Source organism: Leucopleurus acutus, assembly GCF_964270905.1.
Source record: "Leucopleurus acutus genome assembly, chromosome: 12".
Classification (NCBI taxonomy): Eukaryota; Metazoa; Chordata; class Mammalia; order Artiodactyla; family Delphinidae; genus Leucopleurus; species Leucopleurus acutus.
Genome location: NC_139154.1, coordinates 16,778,320 through 16,795,995, shown reverse-complemented (window position 1 = coordinate 16,795,995; position 17,676 = coordinate 16,778,320). Strand labels below are relative to the sequence as shown.

The 17,676-nt window shown below is 44.1% G+C and overlaps 1 protein-coding gene across 1 annotated transcript in view; it reads right to left on the bottom strand.

Moving 5' to 3' along the window:
• Nucleotides 1-323: 323 nt before the first annotated feature.
• Nucleotides 324-17,676, bottom strand: part of ZNF2 (zinc finger protein 2) — a gene marked incomplete at its 5' end in the record, with an annotated part of 42,858 nt that continues 25,505 nt past the window's right edge. Inside the window, 4 exons of the mRNA XM_082851229.1 lie at nucleotides 324-1,658; nucleotides 2,187-2,300; nucleotides 3,749-3,875; nucleotides 5,137-5,208. Coding sequence (XP_082707355.1) covers nucleotides 652-1,658; nucleotides 2,187-2,300; nucleotides 3,749-3,875; nucleotides 5,137-5,208 — 1,320 coding nt within the window. The 3' untranslated portion in view covers nucleotides 324-651. The remainder of the gene's footprint in view (nucleotides 1,659-2,186; nucleotides 2,301-3,748; nucleotides 3,876-5,136; nucleotides 5,209-17,676) is intronic.

The window sequence follows — 17,676 nt, the reverse complement described above, 5'->3', positions numbered from 1 at the left end:
CTGTCATATTGGGCAAGTTATTTAACTCCTCTAAACTTCAGTTTGCTCATCTGTAATATGTGGGTACTAACAGTACCTACTTCAGAGGGTTAGTGAGAGGAGCAAATAATCTACTCCTTGCAAAACTCTCAGCTGAGTGCTTGCCCCATAATAAGCGCTCAATAAGTGCTAGCTACTAGTAGTAGTATTAAGAGATCTAGAAGCTGGGACACAACAGAACAAGGTCAGTGCCCAAAAAGTCTCCAAGAGAGAGGGACTAACGGCTATAAAGAACTGTTCTGGAAACAACAGTACTGCTCTGACATTAGTGTGCCTTCCCCTCCTGCTGTGGCCTCCAGTTATTTAAAGTGTAGTGATACCTGGGGCCTAGGACGAGAGGTGTGTCTGAGGACGGCCTCCTAACGTTTGTCCCTATCGTCTGACAAACCTCTGCAAAATGCTGACTCTAAAGAGTCACATCCTAATTTCTGGCATCCCACATCAGCTCTATAACACAGTGGGTAGAGAATGTTCCTTCAAACACTGTGGTAACAGAGGCAGGTAAGGAGAGTAGTAGCCAGAATAGGTGCAATGACCGGGAGATGGATTTAAGTTGGGGAAGACCTATCTTGAGATTGCATGGAGGTCCTTTAACTAAAGCTTTTGCTCAACTCAGTCTATTCCCTGTTTGGCATAACGCCTTTGATGTTGAATAACTGATGATTTGGAACTGAAAACCTTCCCACACACGCTGCATTCAAAGGGCTTCTCTCCTGTATGAACCCTCTGGTGTCGCGTAAGCCGGCACCTCTGGCTAAAGGCTTTTCCACATTCGTTGCATTCATATGGCTTGTCTCCAGTGTGAATCTTCTGATGTTGAGTAAGGGAGGAGCGGTCAAAGAAAGCTTTCCCACACTCGCTGCACTGATAGCGAGGCTCTCCAGCGTGGGCTTTCTGATGTCTATTCAGTGATGAGACACCGTAGAAGGCTTTCCCACACTCGTTACATTCATACGGCTTCCTGCCCGTATGGATTAGCTGATGTCGAGTAAGAATACTTTTCTGGCTAAAGGCTTTCCCACACTGATTACATTCATAAGGACTTTCTCCAGTATGAATTCTCTGGTGTCGAGTAAGGGACGAGCGGTCAAAGAAGGCTTTTCCACACTCATTGCATTTAAAGGGCTTCTCTCCAGTATGAATTCGCTGATGTACAGTTAGGGATGAACGGTCGAAAAAGGCTTTCCCACAGGCATTGCACTCGTAGGGGCTCTCCCCAGTGTGCGACATCAGATGTCTACTGAGACTGCTCCTGTGACTGAAGGCTTTCCCGCACTCAGGACAGTCATAGGGCTTCTCTCCAGTGTGAGTCCTCTGATGGCGAATAAGGGAGGAGTGGTCAAAAAAGGTCTTCCCACAGTCACTGCATTCCTGGTCTCTCTCTTTAGTGAGAATTTTCTTGGGAGGGGTTGCCCCATGCTGCAACCTTTCCTCCTGAGAAAGGGATTTCTTGCAGGCCTCCACTGCAGGGCTTTCCTTCTCTGTTCCCAACCCACTATCCACTGCATGAACTTCAAATTTAGGAGATGAAGGACCTTTCATTCCAAGCTTTTCCCTCAATGTTCTTTCTGATTTTTCTTCTTCTGAAGCACCTTGAATCTCAGGCTTAGTCTCCCAGTCTGGAATGGACAGAAAACACAGATGCATGTTTCTTTCTTGGGCTAGGAAATGTTACAGCAGAGAGGAGAGATGCTATGATAAATCTGAAAAGTCATGTACAGTCACCACATTGCTTGCTCCCAGAAAGTGTTACACTCTAGGGAGAAACCAAGACTTGGGACTGAAACAGGGAATAGAACTGATAGTGGAAATCTCAGAAAAGAGGAGAATTTCCATTGGGAGCATGGCTAGGTTAATTAGGAGAGCTGGCTAAGTGGAGGGGATGGTGAGGAATAGGAATATCAAAGTGTGAATGGGTAATGTGACAGGTCTGAGAAAGTAAACATTTGGTGAATAATAGTGCACAGAACTTTAAGGTGTAGAGAAAAAGAAAAAAAAAAGCGCTGGTGGGGGACAGAGAATAAATAATAAAGGACAAGATTTGAATTTGAGAAAAAGGTGATACCCAATACTCCCTCCCACATACACCTAAATAACAACCACAAAGCAAAACAAAACTCTGCCCTGCCCAGTTCATACTCAATTACCTTGAGAGACATTCTCTGCACATTCTTTCCCCTCAGATCCATGAAGCTCCACTATCCAAGGCTCATCCCCTCTCTTCAACTGAAAAATCACATCAGGTCCAGGAACTGGAAGTCCTGCTCATGGAGAAAGAAACAAGCCAGGTGGTCATGTTTGATTAAATACACAATGATTCCAAAGCTAATCCCAACCTCTACGTCTTTCAGAGAGCAAATGCAAAAGGCAGAAAGTGCACACCAGGAATACAGAGTATGAAGTCATATAAGGAATTCAGGAAACTCTGAATGGAGGTCAAGACTGAGGTTCTAAAAAGGAACAAATAGCATTTGGTCAGAGAGTTGATAGACTCCATTTGAATTAATGTGTTTATTCTTCCCCATGAAGTGAATGGGATGATCCTAGCTTTAGCACTGGTAGGATGGGGGGGAAAGTCCTTAACTCAGAGAAGATGAGAATGAAGAAAGGTCACAGCGAATAAGAATGTGTAATGTGGGGGCTTCTCTGGTGGCGCAGTGGTTAAGAATCTGCCTGCCAATGCAGAAGACACAGGTTCGAGCCTTGGTCTGGGAAGATCCCACATGCCGCGGAGCAACTAAGCCCATGCGCCACAACTACTGAGCCTGCGCTCTAGAGCCTTCGAGCCACAGCTGCTGAAGCCCGCGCACCTAGAGCCCATGCTCCGCAACAAAGAGAAGCCACCGCAATGAGAAGCCCGTGCACCACAACAAAGAGTAGCCCCCGCTCGCTGCAACTAGAGAAAGCCCATGTGCAGCAATGAAGACCCCATGCAGCCAAAAATAAATACATTTATTTTTTAAAAAAAGAATATGTAATGTGTATTATATAGGTGCCCATTTTTGTTTGTTTATGTACCCTTTACTATTGTGATTTTATTTAAACAAGTGGATCATGTTCATTGTAGGAAATCTAGAGACATGTACAAGTAATAAGAAAAATCACCTTTCGTACTTTGTATTCATTTCTTTCTTTCTATTCACTTTGATACTGAAAGATACCTATAGATACATTTTGTTAAAAACTGGATAATGACAATTATATCTCAATTTTTGAAAATAATAAAAAACTACTGGAGAGCGACTTTGGGAAATAACTAAGACTATGCCAACTGAAATCATTCCTATTTGATTTATTTTGACATCTACAAGTAGATGCTGCTGAGCTGAGGGAAGACCTGGGCGTAGGTAACTCGGCCTCTTCTGCTGGCCCCAACCCTCTGGAGAGCAGTTCCCTGCAGCAGGCTCTCACATGCCCTGCTCCTCCTGGCCCTGGCCCTGGCCCTCCGTGTTGCAGGGCCAGGCTTCTCAGCAAGGGCCCCTTGGTTGTCCAGTCTGCTTACAGCTCAGGGAGCAAGCCTGTCCCAGGCTGGGGTTCAGGATTAAGAAACCCACTCTTGCTGTACACCTAAGCCACATCCCTCTGCTCTTCGATCTTGTCTCTCAGGGGTTCTGACTTGGGTGGGAGGAGAAGAGGTGTCAATTTATTAGCCTCTCGAGCCCACATCAACACAGTACAGAGTCTACTCCTGGTGGGAAACTCTCCTTACCCAACGAGACAATGCTCTTATAGTTCTCTAGCATCACCTCCTTGTAGAGGTCCCTCTGAGTAGGGACCAGACACCTCCACTCTTCATCTGTGAAAACCACCGCCACGTCCTCGAATGTCACTGGGTCCTGGAAACACAATTATGTTCTCCTTATTCATAACCCTTCTCTTTACATGGCCAGACAAAACTATCATAATGATGACAGCCTGGAGGATGCAGAGGGAGTGGAAAGGAAATGGTTCTGACAAAGTAAGGCTTTGAAGCATTTGGGGAAAGGGCTATACTCCCCCGAGGCATGAAGTTCTTGGTCACAACCCCACACTCTCTTCCTAGCCGAGCCTCTGAATATCAGGGGCTCTTTTTTCAGACTTACAGAAAATGTGCAAGAATAGAACAAAGAATTCCCATGTACCCTTCACCCAGCTTCCCCAAATTAACATTTTCCACACTGGCTTTGTCTTTCTGTCTCTCTCAGTACACGCACATTCACCTATCTTCTTCCTGAACTTCTTTAGAGTAACTTGCAAACATGATGTCTCTTTACTCATAAATGTTTCAATGTGTATTTTGTAAGAACAAGGATATCCTCTTGTATAATCACAGCATGATTGTAAAAATCAGGATAGCAGTGATATTATATAATTATCTAATCTACAACCTTAGTCAAATTTCACCAATTGTCTGTGTGTGTGTGTGTGTGTGTGTGTGTGTGTGTGTGTGTGTTTTAAAAAATCCTTCAAATAATGGTGTAGATTAGATCATCTTTAAGATCGCTCTCATTTCACTCTGCTGTTCTGTGATTCTGTAAGGTTGCATCTTTACCCCCAATCCTGAAACCCAGATGAGTCTCCACAGTGTCTGCAGAAGCTCTAAGCCAGAGCATGGAATTCAAGACTCCCTGCCCTTGGGCAGGAAGGGGGTAAACCACATGTCTCTACCCACACATAACTCTCTTCAGGACTCTTTCAACTTCACTGAGGTGCTTTACAGTATGTGTCACGTTCTCCGCCTAACCCAACAACTCCCTGGGATATGGGGACCTACTTTCAGTCCATACATAGTGGATGTACTAAAGGGAAGTCAGAACTAGAAACAGCCCGCTGTTCCCCAAACCTTCCAATCAGACCCGTACCATTGGTTTTTGGGCAAAATTGCTTAGGGTGAAGGCCACAGGGGCTGCGTGCCTGGTGACAGGCTAGTGAGCACATGTTCAAGGCAAGGAAGCATCACTGAAAGATATCACAAATCAAATGGGAAGGACACACTCCCTAAGGAGTCCTTCCTCCGCCTGGTTGGGTTGGATCAAAGAAGCTCCAAGATAGAGAAAGAAACGTGGTTCCATTCTGGAGCCCGATAGAGTATTTCAGAAACACAAAAGTCCAACTCACCTGGAATCTGGTAGTCGGAGACACAGCAGCCATTCCCTCCCGAGTGCTCTCCTTGCAGAGAAGAGCCGAGTCCTAATGAGGCAGAGGTGTGGGATGAGAAAGAGGGTAGAAGAGCAGTCTTGTTTTGTAGTTTTGTGACCCATGAAGCAAGAAATCTCCACACATCAGTGAGTTACGTACTCACCTTCATTCTCAATACCCTACAAAAAGGGAAGGCAAAGTAAAGCGAGGCCAAGAGCAAGCCCACCCCATCCCAGAGCTAGAGCGAAAGGCCATGGATGTTGCTATGCAGAACACAACGTGGTGCTTGTTTTACCATAATCTTAGAGGCAAAGTTCTGTTCCTGGCAGTCAAGAACATATTAAGGCTTATACCGTCTTTACAAATTCACATTCAACATTGCGCAGAATGATTACTAGACAAAAAGCATAAGAAATTTTATGAACGGCTATATGGACAAGTTCTGTCAGGGAAATACCCATAGCCTCTTCAAAGGAAAAATGCCCCATTCACAGCAATATCCGATGCTAAAGGAGCAGCCCTTGGGCAGCCACAGTTTGTTCCGCGTGACCCTGCCTCTCACTCCTGGAGCCACACTGATTAGGCCACAGGTGGGCAATGCACAGGCTGACCAGTGGACGGACGTATGGTCTGGCTTGAAAAGATGACATCCATCCTCAGGATCGTGAACTAAGAAATGTTGGGACGACGAGGGGGTGATGAGCTGAAAGGATACCATGAGGGACAGAAGTAGCCACGAGGGTCAAGGAGCCAAAGGTACCAGGAAGCAGAACCCATGAGCATGTGGGAGGCACGAGGTAGAGAATAGGCTGTAACAGACTCAACACAGGCGGGCACGTTGGTGGTGAAGCACTGAAGCAAAGACCCAAGAATTCCTGGCCTTGAAGGCCCTAATTCACCTAGCACCACCCCAGACAGCAATGTGCATGCAGACCAGCCTTATTTATTCTTAGATTTCCATAAGACTGTAACCCTCTCAGGCTTTGTGTGAATCTTTATCACCAAACTTTACTTGCATTAACTGAGTCCATCAGTTTCTCACAATCAAGAGTCTAATTGAGACATAGTCAAATCAAGCGTTTTGGGGATTCATGAGTGGGGTGTGGGGAGAGTGTGGTCCTGAGAAGGAGAAGGAAAGGGTGTGTATGTGGCTCAATGACTACTGTCCTGCAGCCAAGGGAATGTATTCATTGATCCTTGTTATTCCTTCATCCATCTATCCAACCAACATTTATTCAGCACCAACTATTTATGCAAAAGAAGTATGACACTGTCCTTGTCTTTCAAAAGCTTATGGACTACTACGCAGGACAAACAAGTAATCAAGTTAATATTTCACTACAGGATGAATAGATGCTCTAAAGAGATGTGCACAGCTAACTATGAGACAGCACATCAGAGGCTCGCCTAACCCAGACGGGAGGCAGGGAGGAACACTGCCGGTTTCTTGGCAGAAGTGGGACCTAAGGTAAGTTTTGATTTGGGGGAGGCATTAGAACATTCTAGGCACACACACACAAAAAAATCAAGTTTTCCAAAAACAAGGAGGCAGGTCTTTACAGGGAAAGGATTAACAACTGTAATGAGTTTAGAATGGCAATGTTTAGGTTGGGGCAGTGCTGGGGGGGAAGATGGGGTTGAAGAAGTAGGCAGAGACCAACTAGATCAAGGAGAGCTCTGCGTGGTCCTACTCCCACTGGCATGGGGATCACAGAAGGATTTAAGCATGGAAGGGTCACCACCAGATTTGTGTTTTAGAAAGATCTTTGCAATTTGTATCAAGGGCCTTAAAATACATATCTTTGACCCAGCAATTTTCTCCTCGGAGTTTTTCCTAAGGAAATAAGTAAGAACACATGCAAAGTTTTTTATTAATCATCGCTAATACTAACCTTTACTGAGTGCCATGTGAGGCAACCTCCTAAGCACTCTACATGTGTCATCTCATTTAATCCTTACAATACAGCAAAAATTTGAAATAGCCTAAGTTTCTAAAATAGGAGATTTGAGGGCTTCCCTGGTGGCACAGTGGTTAAGAATCCCCCTGCTAATGCAGGGGACACGGGTTCGAGCCCTGGTTCGGGAAGATCCCACATGCCGCAGAGCAACTAAGCCCATGTGCCACAACTACTGAGCCTGCGCTCTAGAGCCCACGAGCCACAACTACTGAAGCCCGTGTGCCTAGAGCCCATGCTCTGCAACAAGAGAAGCCACCACAATGAGAAGCCCACGCACCGCAACGAAGAGTAGCCCCTGCTCACTGCAGCTAGAAAAAGCCCGCGCACAGCAATGAAGACCCAATGCAGCCAAAAATAAATAAATAAATAAATTTATTAAAAAGATAAAATAAAATAGGAGATTTGATTAAATAATTTATGGTCCAGACCATACATATAATGGAATACCACTGATATTATCATATTAATATGATAATGTTATCATATTTTAAATGTTATTTTATATGATAATTAATATCATATTAATAATAACTAGCATTTATTGAACTTATGCTACTGACCAGGCACTGTACTAAGTACTCTTTATAAGAATAGTTTAATTCCATCCTTATGAATCAATAAGGTACGTACTGTTTCACAGATTAGGAAATTTAGGCTTTGTAAGAGGCTGAGGCAGAATTTGAACCCCAGTCTGGCTAGCAGTTTTTAACCTCTATGCTGTAATGATTTATTTTCATGAAAAGATAGCCACACAGATAACAGACCAATAGACTAGAAAATACCAAAACATATCAAAGCAGGTAGGAAAGCTTGACACATGACAGAAGTGGCATCACAAATCACTGGGGGAACGATCACTAGTAATAAACGGCAAACAACTTACATGTTCATCAATAGGATAAACTGTGATTTTATATGTGTATGTGTGTGTGAATATTACACCTTGATTAAGATGAATGAACTAGAACCTCATGTTAGTCATACAAATTTCAGAAATATAATTACTGAGCAAAAATAAAGTTATAGAATGACTTACTATGTAATAGTTACATAAAATTTAAAAACAGGTAAATGGTATCTACAAAAATCTATATGGGACAATAAGCAACAGATTGTGAGTATCTCTGGGAAAGAAGGGAAATAGGATTGGGGAGGGATACCTAGGAGACTTCAACTTTGTAATGTTTTGTTAAAAAAAATTTAAAGGGAAAACAAAACCCAAAGAAATTCACACAATATTAAGTGAAGAATGCACACTTTTAAAATTACATAATTGAGCATGCACACACGTACAGAAAAAAGACTGGAAGAATATATATTAAAATGTAAATGGAATTTGAGTGGTGGCATTACAAGTGATTTTTATTTTATTTCTTACAATTCCTTATATTCTGATTTTTTTTTTTTTTACAAGAGTTATGTGTTTACTTTGGTGTACAGGAAAAATAACAGGAAGGAAGGAAAGGAGGTGTGCAGAAAGTTATAGCAGACCTGAGACTGCCATTCTTGGGAACATCTACTTGCAATGTTGGCCCTTGGCTGGGGTCTGGGAACTTCAATTTTAAGAGGGTTTCCTAAGAGGTAGGGTGGGCCATTATGCCTAAACTATTTGTGCAAACAATATGGTTTCTGCTGAACACCTGCTGTCTTGCTAGAGGGCCTGGAACTTTGGTATATGTTAGGCAGGAGGTGCCTACGTGGCTAGCCCTCACTAAAAAGCTTGGGCTCTGAGTCTAAAGAACTTATCTGGGCTGACACATCACACACATGTTGCTGCATTTTCATTGTCGGAGGAGGAAGTGCTCTGTGTGACCCCTCATGGGAGGGAGAGAGCATGAGGAAGACTTCCCATGGGTTCCTCCAGACTCTGCCTATCTGTCCCCCTTATGATCTGTCTGTGTATCCTTGCGAGATCACTGTCCTCATCTTAGCCATGAGTATAACTTGGGCTGAGTCCTGAGTCCTGCTAACAAATCCCTGAATGAGGGGTGATCTTGGGCACCCCCGACACAGGCGGCCATACCACTCTGGGTAGCTGTGGCAGAATGGGAGCAGAGGAGGTGAGTAGACCGGTGAGGAGACTATTACAATTAACTAAGCAAGAAATGATGAAGAACTGGACAGCAGACATAGAGAGAAGGGGAATTACTGTTGAGATATTAAGAATAGACCATAGATTAGAAGCGGAGGCTGAAGGTGATGGGAGAGGCAAGGATGACTCCAGGTCACAGATCTGAGCAACGTGTGAATAATGGCACCATTCATAGAGATGAGCGACAGAAAAGTAGTTTTAGAGGGAAAGCTAAGAAGTACAGTTTTGGGCATTTAGAATTTGAGCTGTTTCCACACCTCTGGATAGGAAAAAAATCAGATGACTCTGGCTCCCACTGACCAAGTTGTAAAAATTATTATTGCCAAATGAAATCACTTGAATTTTGAAAAACTGTGAGTTTCATTCAAAATAGAAAGGTTAATATAAAGTATTTTAAAAATGGTTATAATACAAAGAAGAGAATGTTCAAGCCTTTAGTTTTATATAATAGTACTTTGTTTTTTTCTATTATTTGTAAGACTATTCATAAAGTATAGACGTAGCCTTGAGATATATAGTTGTATACATTCACATAAGCATGAAAAAAGAAACCTAGGAAAAGGGGATAAACAAAGTAATCCCAGAAATAGGAATTCCGTACCCCAAAAAGGAAGGACTAACCAGCAATGGGACCAGGTAGAAAGAACATGGGCTCCTCACAATGAACCAACCTCAGGTTCTAAAGAGGCAAAGTAACTGCAGACTTAATCCTTCTTCCCTTAGGAGATGAGCCCTCCAGCTGGTCTTATTAATTATAAGATACTAATAAGGTAAGTTACGTTTTCAAAAATGCCAAAAGACTAGATCAATATATACTTACTAGACAACGGGTTAACACCGGCCAAGCAAACTTTAAAACAATATTGCCTTGAGGGTGAACAACAGTTTGCAAAAACTAAAACCTATGTGAAAGGCAAAAACGTAAAACAAAACTTACTGGAAAAAGAAGTTTGGTGTAATTATAAAAAGGAATCTCAACCTGAGGAGAGATTGGGGTTTGAATCTTGCTAGGAGGCCAAGAGGATACCTGTACAAATGGAAACAAATATACAACATCAGTTGGCAACCAGAGCCTCCAACTTGTGTTGTCTGCGGCAATATGTATTCTTACACTTGTTGGTCTGTCAAGATTCCTCCATCCCCAGGAGGGTCTCAAAATATTACCCTTGGGTCCTATGGAGATGTCAAAATTAGCATTTAGAGATACAGGAGAGTATAGGAGTAAAGGCTCTGGCAGACCGCTTGAAATCAAAGTCCAGCTCTGCCTCTTCCTACCTGTGTGACCTCAGGTAAGTTTCTTAACATCTCAGTTCGCCCATCTGTAAAATTGGGATAGTGAAAGTACACATCTCATAAAGTTATTGTGATCCTTAAATAGGATAATACGTGTAAGGCATTTAGAATAATATGCTAAGTAAGTGTCAGGAGTCCTAGGAAGGTAGAAATAAAGAAAATATTAATTACCCTGTGTCGCTGCTGTTTTAGAGTAGGTTTAAGTGTAAGTGTAGCCACAATATTGGGATCAAAGTATTCGTATATGTTGTCTAAAGCATTAGAACTTTTTGAACAAATCAGCTGAACTACATCTGAAATTGTGGTTGAAACTGCTCAATGTTTAAATGCTTAAAGACAATTTTCAAAGTTTCATTTATTAGATTATAACTTTAATACACTGAGTATTAACCAAATTACAAACAAAGGTGAGCATAAAAGCTCCCCAGCCATTAAACGACCAGCTAGTATTCCCAAGGTGCTCATCGTCTGTGGGCTCCCTGCCAGGCCAACTTCATTCCCCGTCAGGTCTAGACTCCACCAGCAGTCACTTTGGTAAGCTCTCAGTGGTACTCAGGACTCCTCAAATCCACCACATTCACATGGAATCACTGCCAGCAAAGGGTCACCTCTGTTTTTCCTTTCCCTATTTCTGGATCTCAGAGTATTTCTGGAGAAAATGCTTTTCAAAGTCTTATTCGATACCTTCAAAGAGTGCTCGCCTAGAAAGCTTTTGCCATTCCCATCTTAGCTACACAGCTATCCCAAACCTCCATGGCTACCCTTCAATTTCAGCAGAACACTGTCTTTCACCACACTGAAGCTTCGCAAGAGTGAGTCACTGAGCAAGGTAGGACTGTGGTAGAAAGCATTCCACAGGCCTGGATTACTGACTGTGAAGGCTTGGGCAAGTTACTTAAGCTAACTGTTGACCCCCCATCCCCTGTTTTTTAATACCTATTTCACAGGGCAGTTATAATAGTAAGTTAGACAATTAATGTAAAGCGTTTATCTTACAGTCTGTTCAATAAATGAAAGCTTCTTTCCTTTCTACTGCCCAACACCAACCCATTCAACCAATATTTCCAAGTACCTGTTATGTGCTAGGCAGCCTGGGTGTGAGGCCAGCAAAATGGAAATGTCTCTTCTCCAGGACTTTACCTTAGCGTCCTACATCTGTGTCCTACTTTCTTTTCCACCATTGTTTCCTCTCAGAATCTGCTTCCTGCATGACCCACTCTTCCTTTCTCCAGCATCTCCCATCGCTTCAGGAGCTTCTTCACATATCTGCAAACAGATATAATCCTCCTCGATGTGAAATTATCTTCACTGAATCCCATGGCCTCCCTCTGGCAAAACAGTTCTGATTTAGATTTTCCTTTCATGATCAAACTTCTTCTACATACCTACTGATGCCACATCATCACCACCTACTCTTCTCAAAGCCATTTTTCTGCTCCTGCCACCCCTCACACACCTGAAACCGCATGCCTGAAAACTGCCAATGCATTTCTGAGCTCTAATTCCGATAGTCCTTTTCTCCTCATTTCTCTGCAGCTTTTTGCCTGTTTTGACAAGTTTCTGATGCTGCCCAAGGCTCAGATTGCGTACAGCATTCTTCCCGCTATCCCGCAGAAAGTCCATGCACACCTGGTGCTCCATTTCCGCCTCTACAGAAATGCTTCCCGGGTCTAGTCCCAACCTCTCTTCCAAACTCATCCTGCATTTCCAAATGACTAAGAATTTTCAATTAGACATTTTGTTGGCATCTTAAAACCACCTCCCCCTATGCAATTCCCCACATGAGCTCCTCTCCCTGTCCTTACGTTTCTAGCAGATGTTCTATTATTCTCCCAGGTGCCCCAAATTCAAACTCTTATCTAGCTATCTTTCCTCCCAAATCTAGTTAGTCACCAGATCCTTTTGAGTCTTCTTTTGCAATGTCATTTGTATCCTTACCCACCACCGACACCATCATCATTCAGGTCCACAACAGCTTGCTTCAGGACTACTACCACTACCAAGCGTTCCTAACTGGTTCCCTGCACTAGTCCCTTCCCCTCTCTAGTCCTGGATGGAACCTCTAGAATAACTGTACCATAATAGTTTTAGTCCTGTCAGTCCCCGATCCGTCCCATACAATCCACCCTGCTGACCGTGTCTCGTCCTGATCCCCTATGCTCTGACCCCACTGTGCTTTTCCCCACCCTTGTCCCCCACTGTTCCTCGATACTTCACTCTTATACATAGCATTTCCTTCTCAAATCTGCCTAATGCTTCGCTACTTCTTTCCTATTTTTTTCACATCAAATTCTACCTCCTCCACGAAGGTCCCCTGATCTAGTGCGGAGGCCTATGGTAGGGAGCTAAACGAGACAATCTGATGCGATTTCTGGGAAAGACGGAGGGACTGGAGTGGGCGGCACCCTAGATTTAGTGTCAATTCCACCCACGTTTATTAAGCACCTATTATGGGAAGAAGGTACGGGAGGTGCAGAGGAAGGCTCCAAACTTCCCACGGAACACACGCACACACGGGGGCTGGGGGAACAACTTTCCGTCCGCACCTGTCCGAGCCGGGACGTCGACACACACACACACACACACACACACGCACACGCACACACTCACGCGCACACACGCATACACTCAGACGTTCTGCAGGTTGGCTCCGCCCGCGTCACCTGTTCTACTCCCACAGCACCTCCCCCAAGTTCTCAGTGTCCCCTTCTCTCGGCCGCTGCGCTCACTCGACTCCGCCAAGACACACACCCACAGCCCTCACCTCCGGCACAGACTGCTCGCGACCCAGGAAGACGGCGCCTTTTCAGGTCGGGAAAGCAGTGCGCCGGCGCAGGGGGTTCTGACGTCCGCGCTCCCCACCAATGTTCGGCTTTGGCAGACTCCATTTCCCAGAAGTCTCAGCGGTTGGCGAGCTTTAATTTGATGTCTAACGATCTGCGCAAGCGTACCCTTCTAATGAAGGGGAGGGCGGTGCCGAACCGGATCCGACGCTGCAGTGCGGCAACCTGAGCGCGGAGAGGGAACCGTCGTGGATGCTAGGGAGGCTTGTGGTCAGCCTCGAAGTGCTGCCAATGTGTGATGTCACGTCCCTCCAGTCCTCCGATGGGAGGGCCGTCCTAAGGAAATGTGCCTCTTTTAGCTTTGGGGGCCGGTCCCTACTGAGAACGACTTCGAGTCTTCTGGCCCTCGGAAGGGGCTTGTTTCCGCTTCAGCTTGTTCACTTTAAGGAATTTGGTTGTAAAATTTGGGCAGGAGTGACGCAGAGTTTGGTTCTGAGGGTGGGGCTGGGTATGTGCACATTTTTGTGCAGAAAAGAGAAGAGCCCAGGAGTAAGTCAGGTAGCCCGACTCCCGACATTTTGAGTGCACACCAGCCTGTCTTCCTTGGTGCTACTGGAAGGACCCTCGTTGGAGTCTCGCAGGCTTTTCAACCTTGACTGCACGCCGGAATCACTGAAGAGCTTTGATACATTGATTCCTGGGGCCCACTATGAGGATTGAAAGTTTGAAAAGATCTGCAGGTGATCCTAATGTGCAGCTGAAGCTAAGAATCACTGCTCTGTAGCTTCAGAGAAGACTTGAGATTATACAAAGAATGTGATGAAGTTCTACAGTCAGGAACAAGTCTACACTTGCGCTCAAAAAACCTAAATTGCCTGCCGTAGGCAAGGCATTGTTACAAATACAAATAAGACACAGTTACTGCCCCAAAGGAACTCATGTTCCAGTGGACAAATCAGAATGTGAAATTGTTACAACACAAGCAGTGTGTTCTACAATTATGTCACTATTGGGAGACACTATTGGGAGTACAACTGAGGAAGCAATTAACTATGGCCGAGAAAGTTGGAAAAAGCTTCCTATAACTGGTATCCTTGAAGAAGAGTAATTAGAAAAAATGCAGAGAGAATAGCATCTGCAAAGGTATAGGCTAGAGGATAAAAGTGCAAAGAATTACTAGCAAGATGAGTGGCTGATGGATAAGGTTTAGGGGCTGATAACCATGACCTGGAGCCAGATGGAGGGCGATTTTGTGCTATAGTAAGGGGTTTGGACCTTCCAAGAGGATTAGGACTTGGAAAAGTTGCAATGTCCAAGACATATTTTCTTGCTGTTCCCTTCTGTGGATGTTTTTTTTGTTTGTTTCTTGCGGTACGTGGGCCTTTCACTGTTGTGGCCTACTCGCGTTGCGGAGCACAGGCTCCGGACGCGCAGGCCCAGCGGCCATGGCTCACGGGCCTAGCTGCTCCGCGGCATGTGGGACCTTCCCGGACCGGGGCACGAACCCGTGTCCCCTGAATCAGCAGGCGGACTCTCAACCACTGCGCCACCAGGGAAGCCCAGATGGTTTTTGTTATTCGTTTAGCCTTATGCTGAGAGTGGAAATTTGTGGGTCCTGGGTGAGTTTCTTAGAGTTCCCTACCCTTGGGCAGGCCTTAGGGTTTCATCGCTACCTTAACTCCCCAGGTTGCTGTCAGAGTGGGAGCTTAAGTTCTCCAGGGTTTAGCAGGGTAAGAGTTGGGTTTACTGCTCACTCACCTCTCAGGGCTCTAGCTCACACTTCCTTATTTTTTTAAATTGAGGTATAGTTGATTTACAATATTATATTAGTCTCAGTTATACAACATAGTGATTCACAATTTTAAAAGATTATACTCCATTTATAGTTACTATAAAATATTGGCTATATTCCCTGTGCTGTACAATATATCCTTGTTGCTTATTTATTTTTTACATAGTAGTTTGTACCTCTTAATCCCCGATCCCTATCTTGCCCCTCTCCACTTCCCTCTCCCCACTGGTAACCACTAGTTTGTTCTCTATATCTGTGAGTCTGTTTCCATTTTGTTATATTCACTAGTTTGTTGTATTTTTTAGATTCTGCATATAAGTGATATCATAAAGTGTTTGTCTTTCTCTGTCTCACTTATTTCACTAAGCATAATACCCTCTAAGTCCACCCATGTTGTTGCAGGTGGCAAAGTCGCATTCTTTTTTATGGCTGAGTAGTATTCCATTATGTGTGTGTGTGTGTGTGTGTGTGTGTGTGTGTGTGTACACACAAGTCCACTGTCCTCTGAAGGAGACCCAGCCCAACCTACCCCCATTCTTTGCTGGAATATTTTATACCACATCTTATTCATCTGTTGCTGGACACAGGTTGCTTCCATATCTTGGCTATTGTAAATAATGCTGCTGTGAACATTGGGGTGAGTGTATCTTTTTGTTTTCGTTCTTTCTTTTTTTTAACTTTGCAAATTCCTTACTTTCATGCCTGTGTGTTTAGAGAGATGATTTATAAGTTTTCAGCATTTTTAGTTTTTTAGTTTTTTCCAGTTAGGGTTGTTCAGGGAACCCAATCTGCCATGTTGCTGGAAAGATTAAGAGAACTTTAGCCAGTTTTCTTAGAAGAGTTAGGCAGGGCATATGGATGCTGAACAGCCAAGAAACAACGTTGTTTAGAATAAAACAAGGCCTGCCAGCTGGGGGCTCTGCCAAACTGCAAGATGTTACGGCTATCTGCTGCTGTGTAACAAATCACTTCAAACTTAGTGGCTTAAAACAACGTTTATTATGCCAATAACTTCTGTGGGTCAGGGACTCGGACAGGGCACAGCAAGGGTGGTTTGTCACCGCTTCACACTGACTCCAGTGTGAAGAGGACTCAAGTGTCTTCATCACTTGTGTGTCTGGTACATGGACTGGCATCCATGGCTGGGCTCACCAGGACTGTGGACCAAAGTCCCTACACGTAGCCTCTCTTTGTACTTGGACCTCCTCACAGCGTGGTGGTCTCAGGGTGGTCAGACTTCTTACATGGCAACTCAGGGCTCCAAGAGAGAGAGTCCCAGTGAACAAGACAGAAGCTGCATGGCCTTTTATGACCTAGCCTCGAAAATCAGTTCACTTCTGCTTTACACTGTTGGCTGAAGCAGTCACAAGCTTGCCCAGATTCAAGGGTAGGGCGTTGCAGCCCACCTCTCAAAGGGAGGCATGTCAAAGAAACGATGGTCGTTTAAAAAAAATCTGCAACATAGGATTTTAGCCTTCCCCTTTCATGGGTGTTCCTCTATGAGACAGGTGGGGCGGGGGTGGAGTGTGGCCTTGCAGTGTCCCTGTTTTCAGCGGACAGTTTTGCTGTGTCTCGTTGTTTTGCTCAGCTGTGTTGCTGTCTCCTGAACTGCTGTAGTTTGCTTCTAACAGCTCCTCCCAGGCCCCCTCTTGCAATTCTAAGACCCCTCTTGGACACCATTTGACCTTATTTCTCTGAGCGTCTCTTCTCTTTGCTGCTACTACCTGGTACTCTGTATCCAGATCTACATCTCTCCAAACTCTCTGTCAAAAGAAAACATCATTCTTTTACATCATGTGGCCTTTTAAGAGGCGTTATCTTAGCAGAAGAGCATGGGCCCTTAGTGATAAGTGTTTTCAGTTTTACCATTCAGTCTATGGCGTAGAGGATGGTTTGTCCCCTAGCAAAGGGATTTGGCTAGTTAGCAGTAATATTCTTTATTTTCTACTACGACCTCTCTTTTCCTGGGGTGCATGTGTATCATCAGAAGCTGGGTAGATGAGGTGGAAGAGAAATATTCAGGCACAATTTTACACTATACCAGAAAAGCATTGTTTCTTCTGATGCCTAGGTCTGATTCCAGGTCAGATTGGTAATCTACTTCTATACCTTTGTTTGTTTAATATATTTTTTTCAAAATAGATACCATTGGATTTTTAGTCCACCCTAAATGACTGTATATGCCTGAGCCCTAATTGTGAACAGGTTCCTGTTTTTACCGTGGGACTCCTTACCCAGGTAAGTCACATGGCGGTGCTCTAACATCCCACATTAGTTAAGGAAGCTCTGTCTGCTAGAGCACATGTTGGACCTGCAGAAATCTCTGTGCTTCAGTTCTGCCTTTCAAAAGCACCAGCCAGTCTTTCACATTTTTGTTTCTTTTAATTAGTTCTTAAAATTCCTTTAGCTCTTTAAACTAGAGTAAGCCAGCTCCTTCAGGCTAATGTGAGTTAGAGAGATGCTCTTGCTATCTGATTTTCCTCTGGATAAAATATTATGAGTATTGTTCTTAAAATCTGATATTTCCCATTATTTTTCTGTGGTAATAGAATTTTAGCCAGGCACAAAAATAAAGACTACATTTCCTGGTAGCTAGGTGTG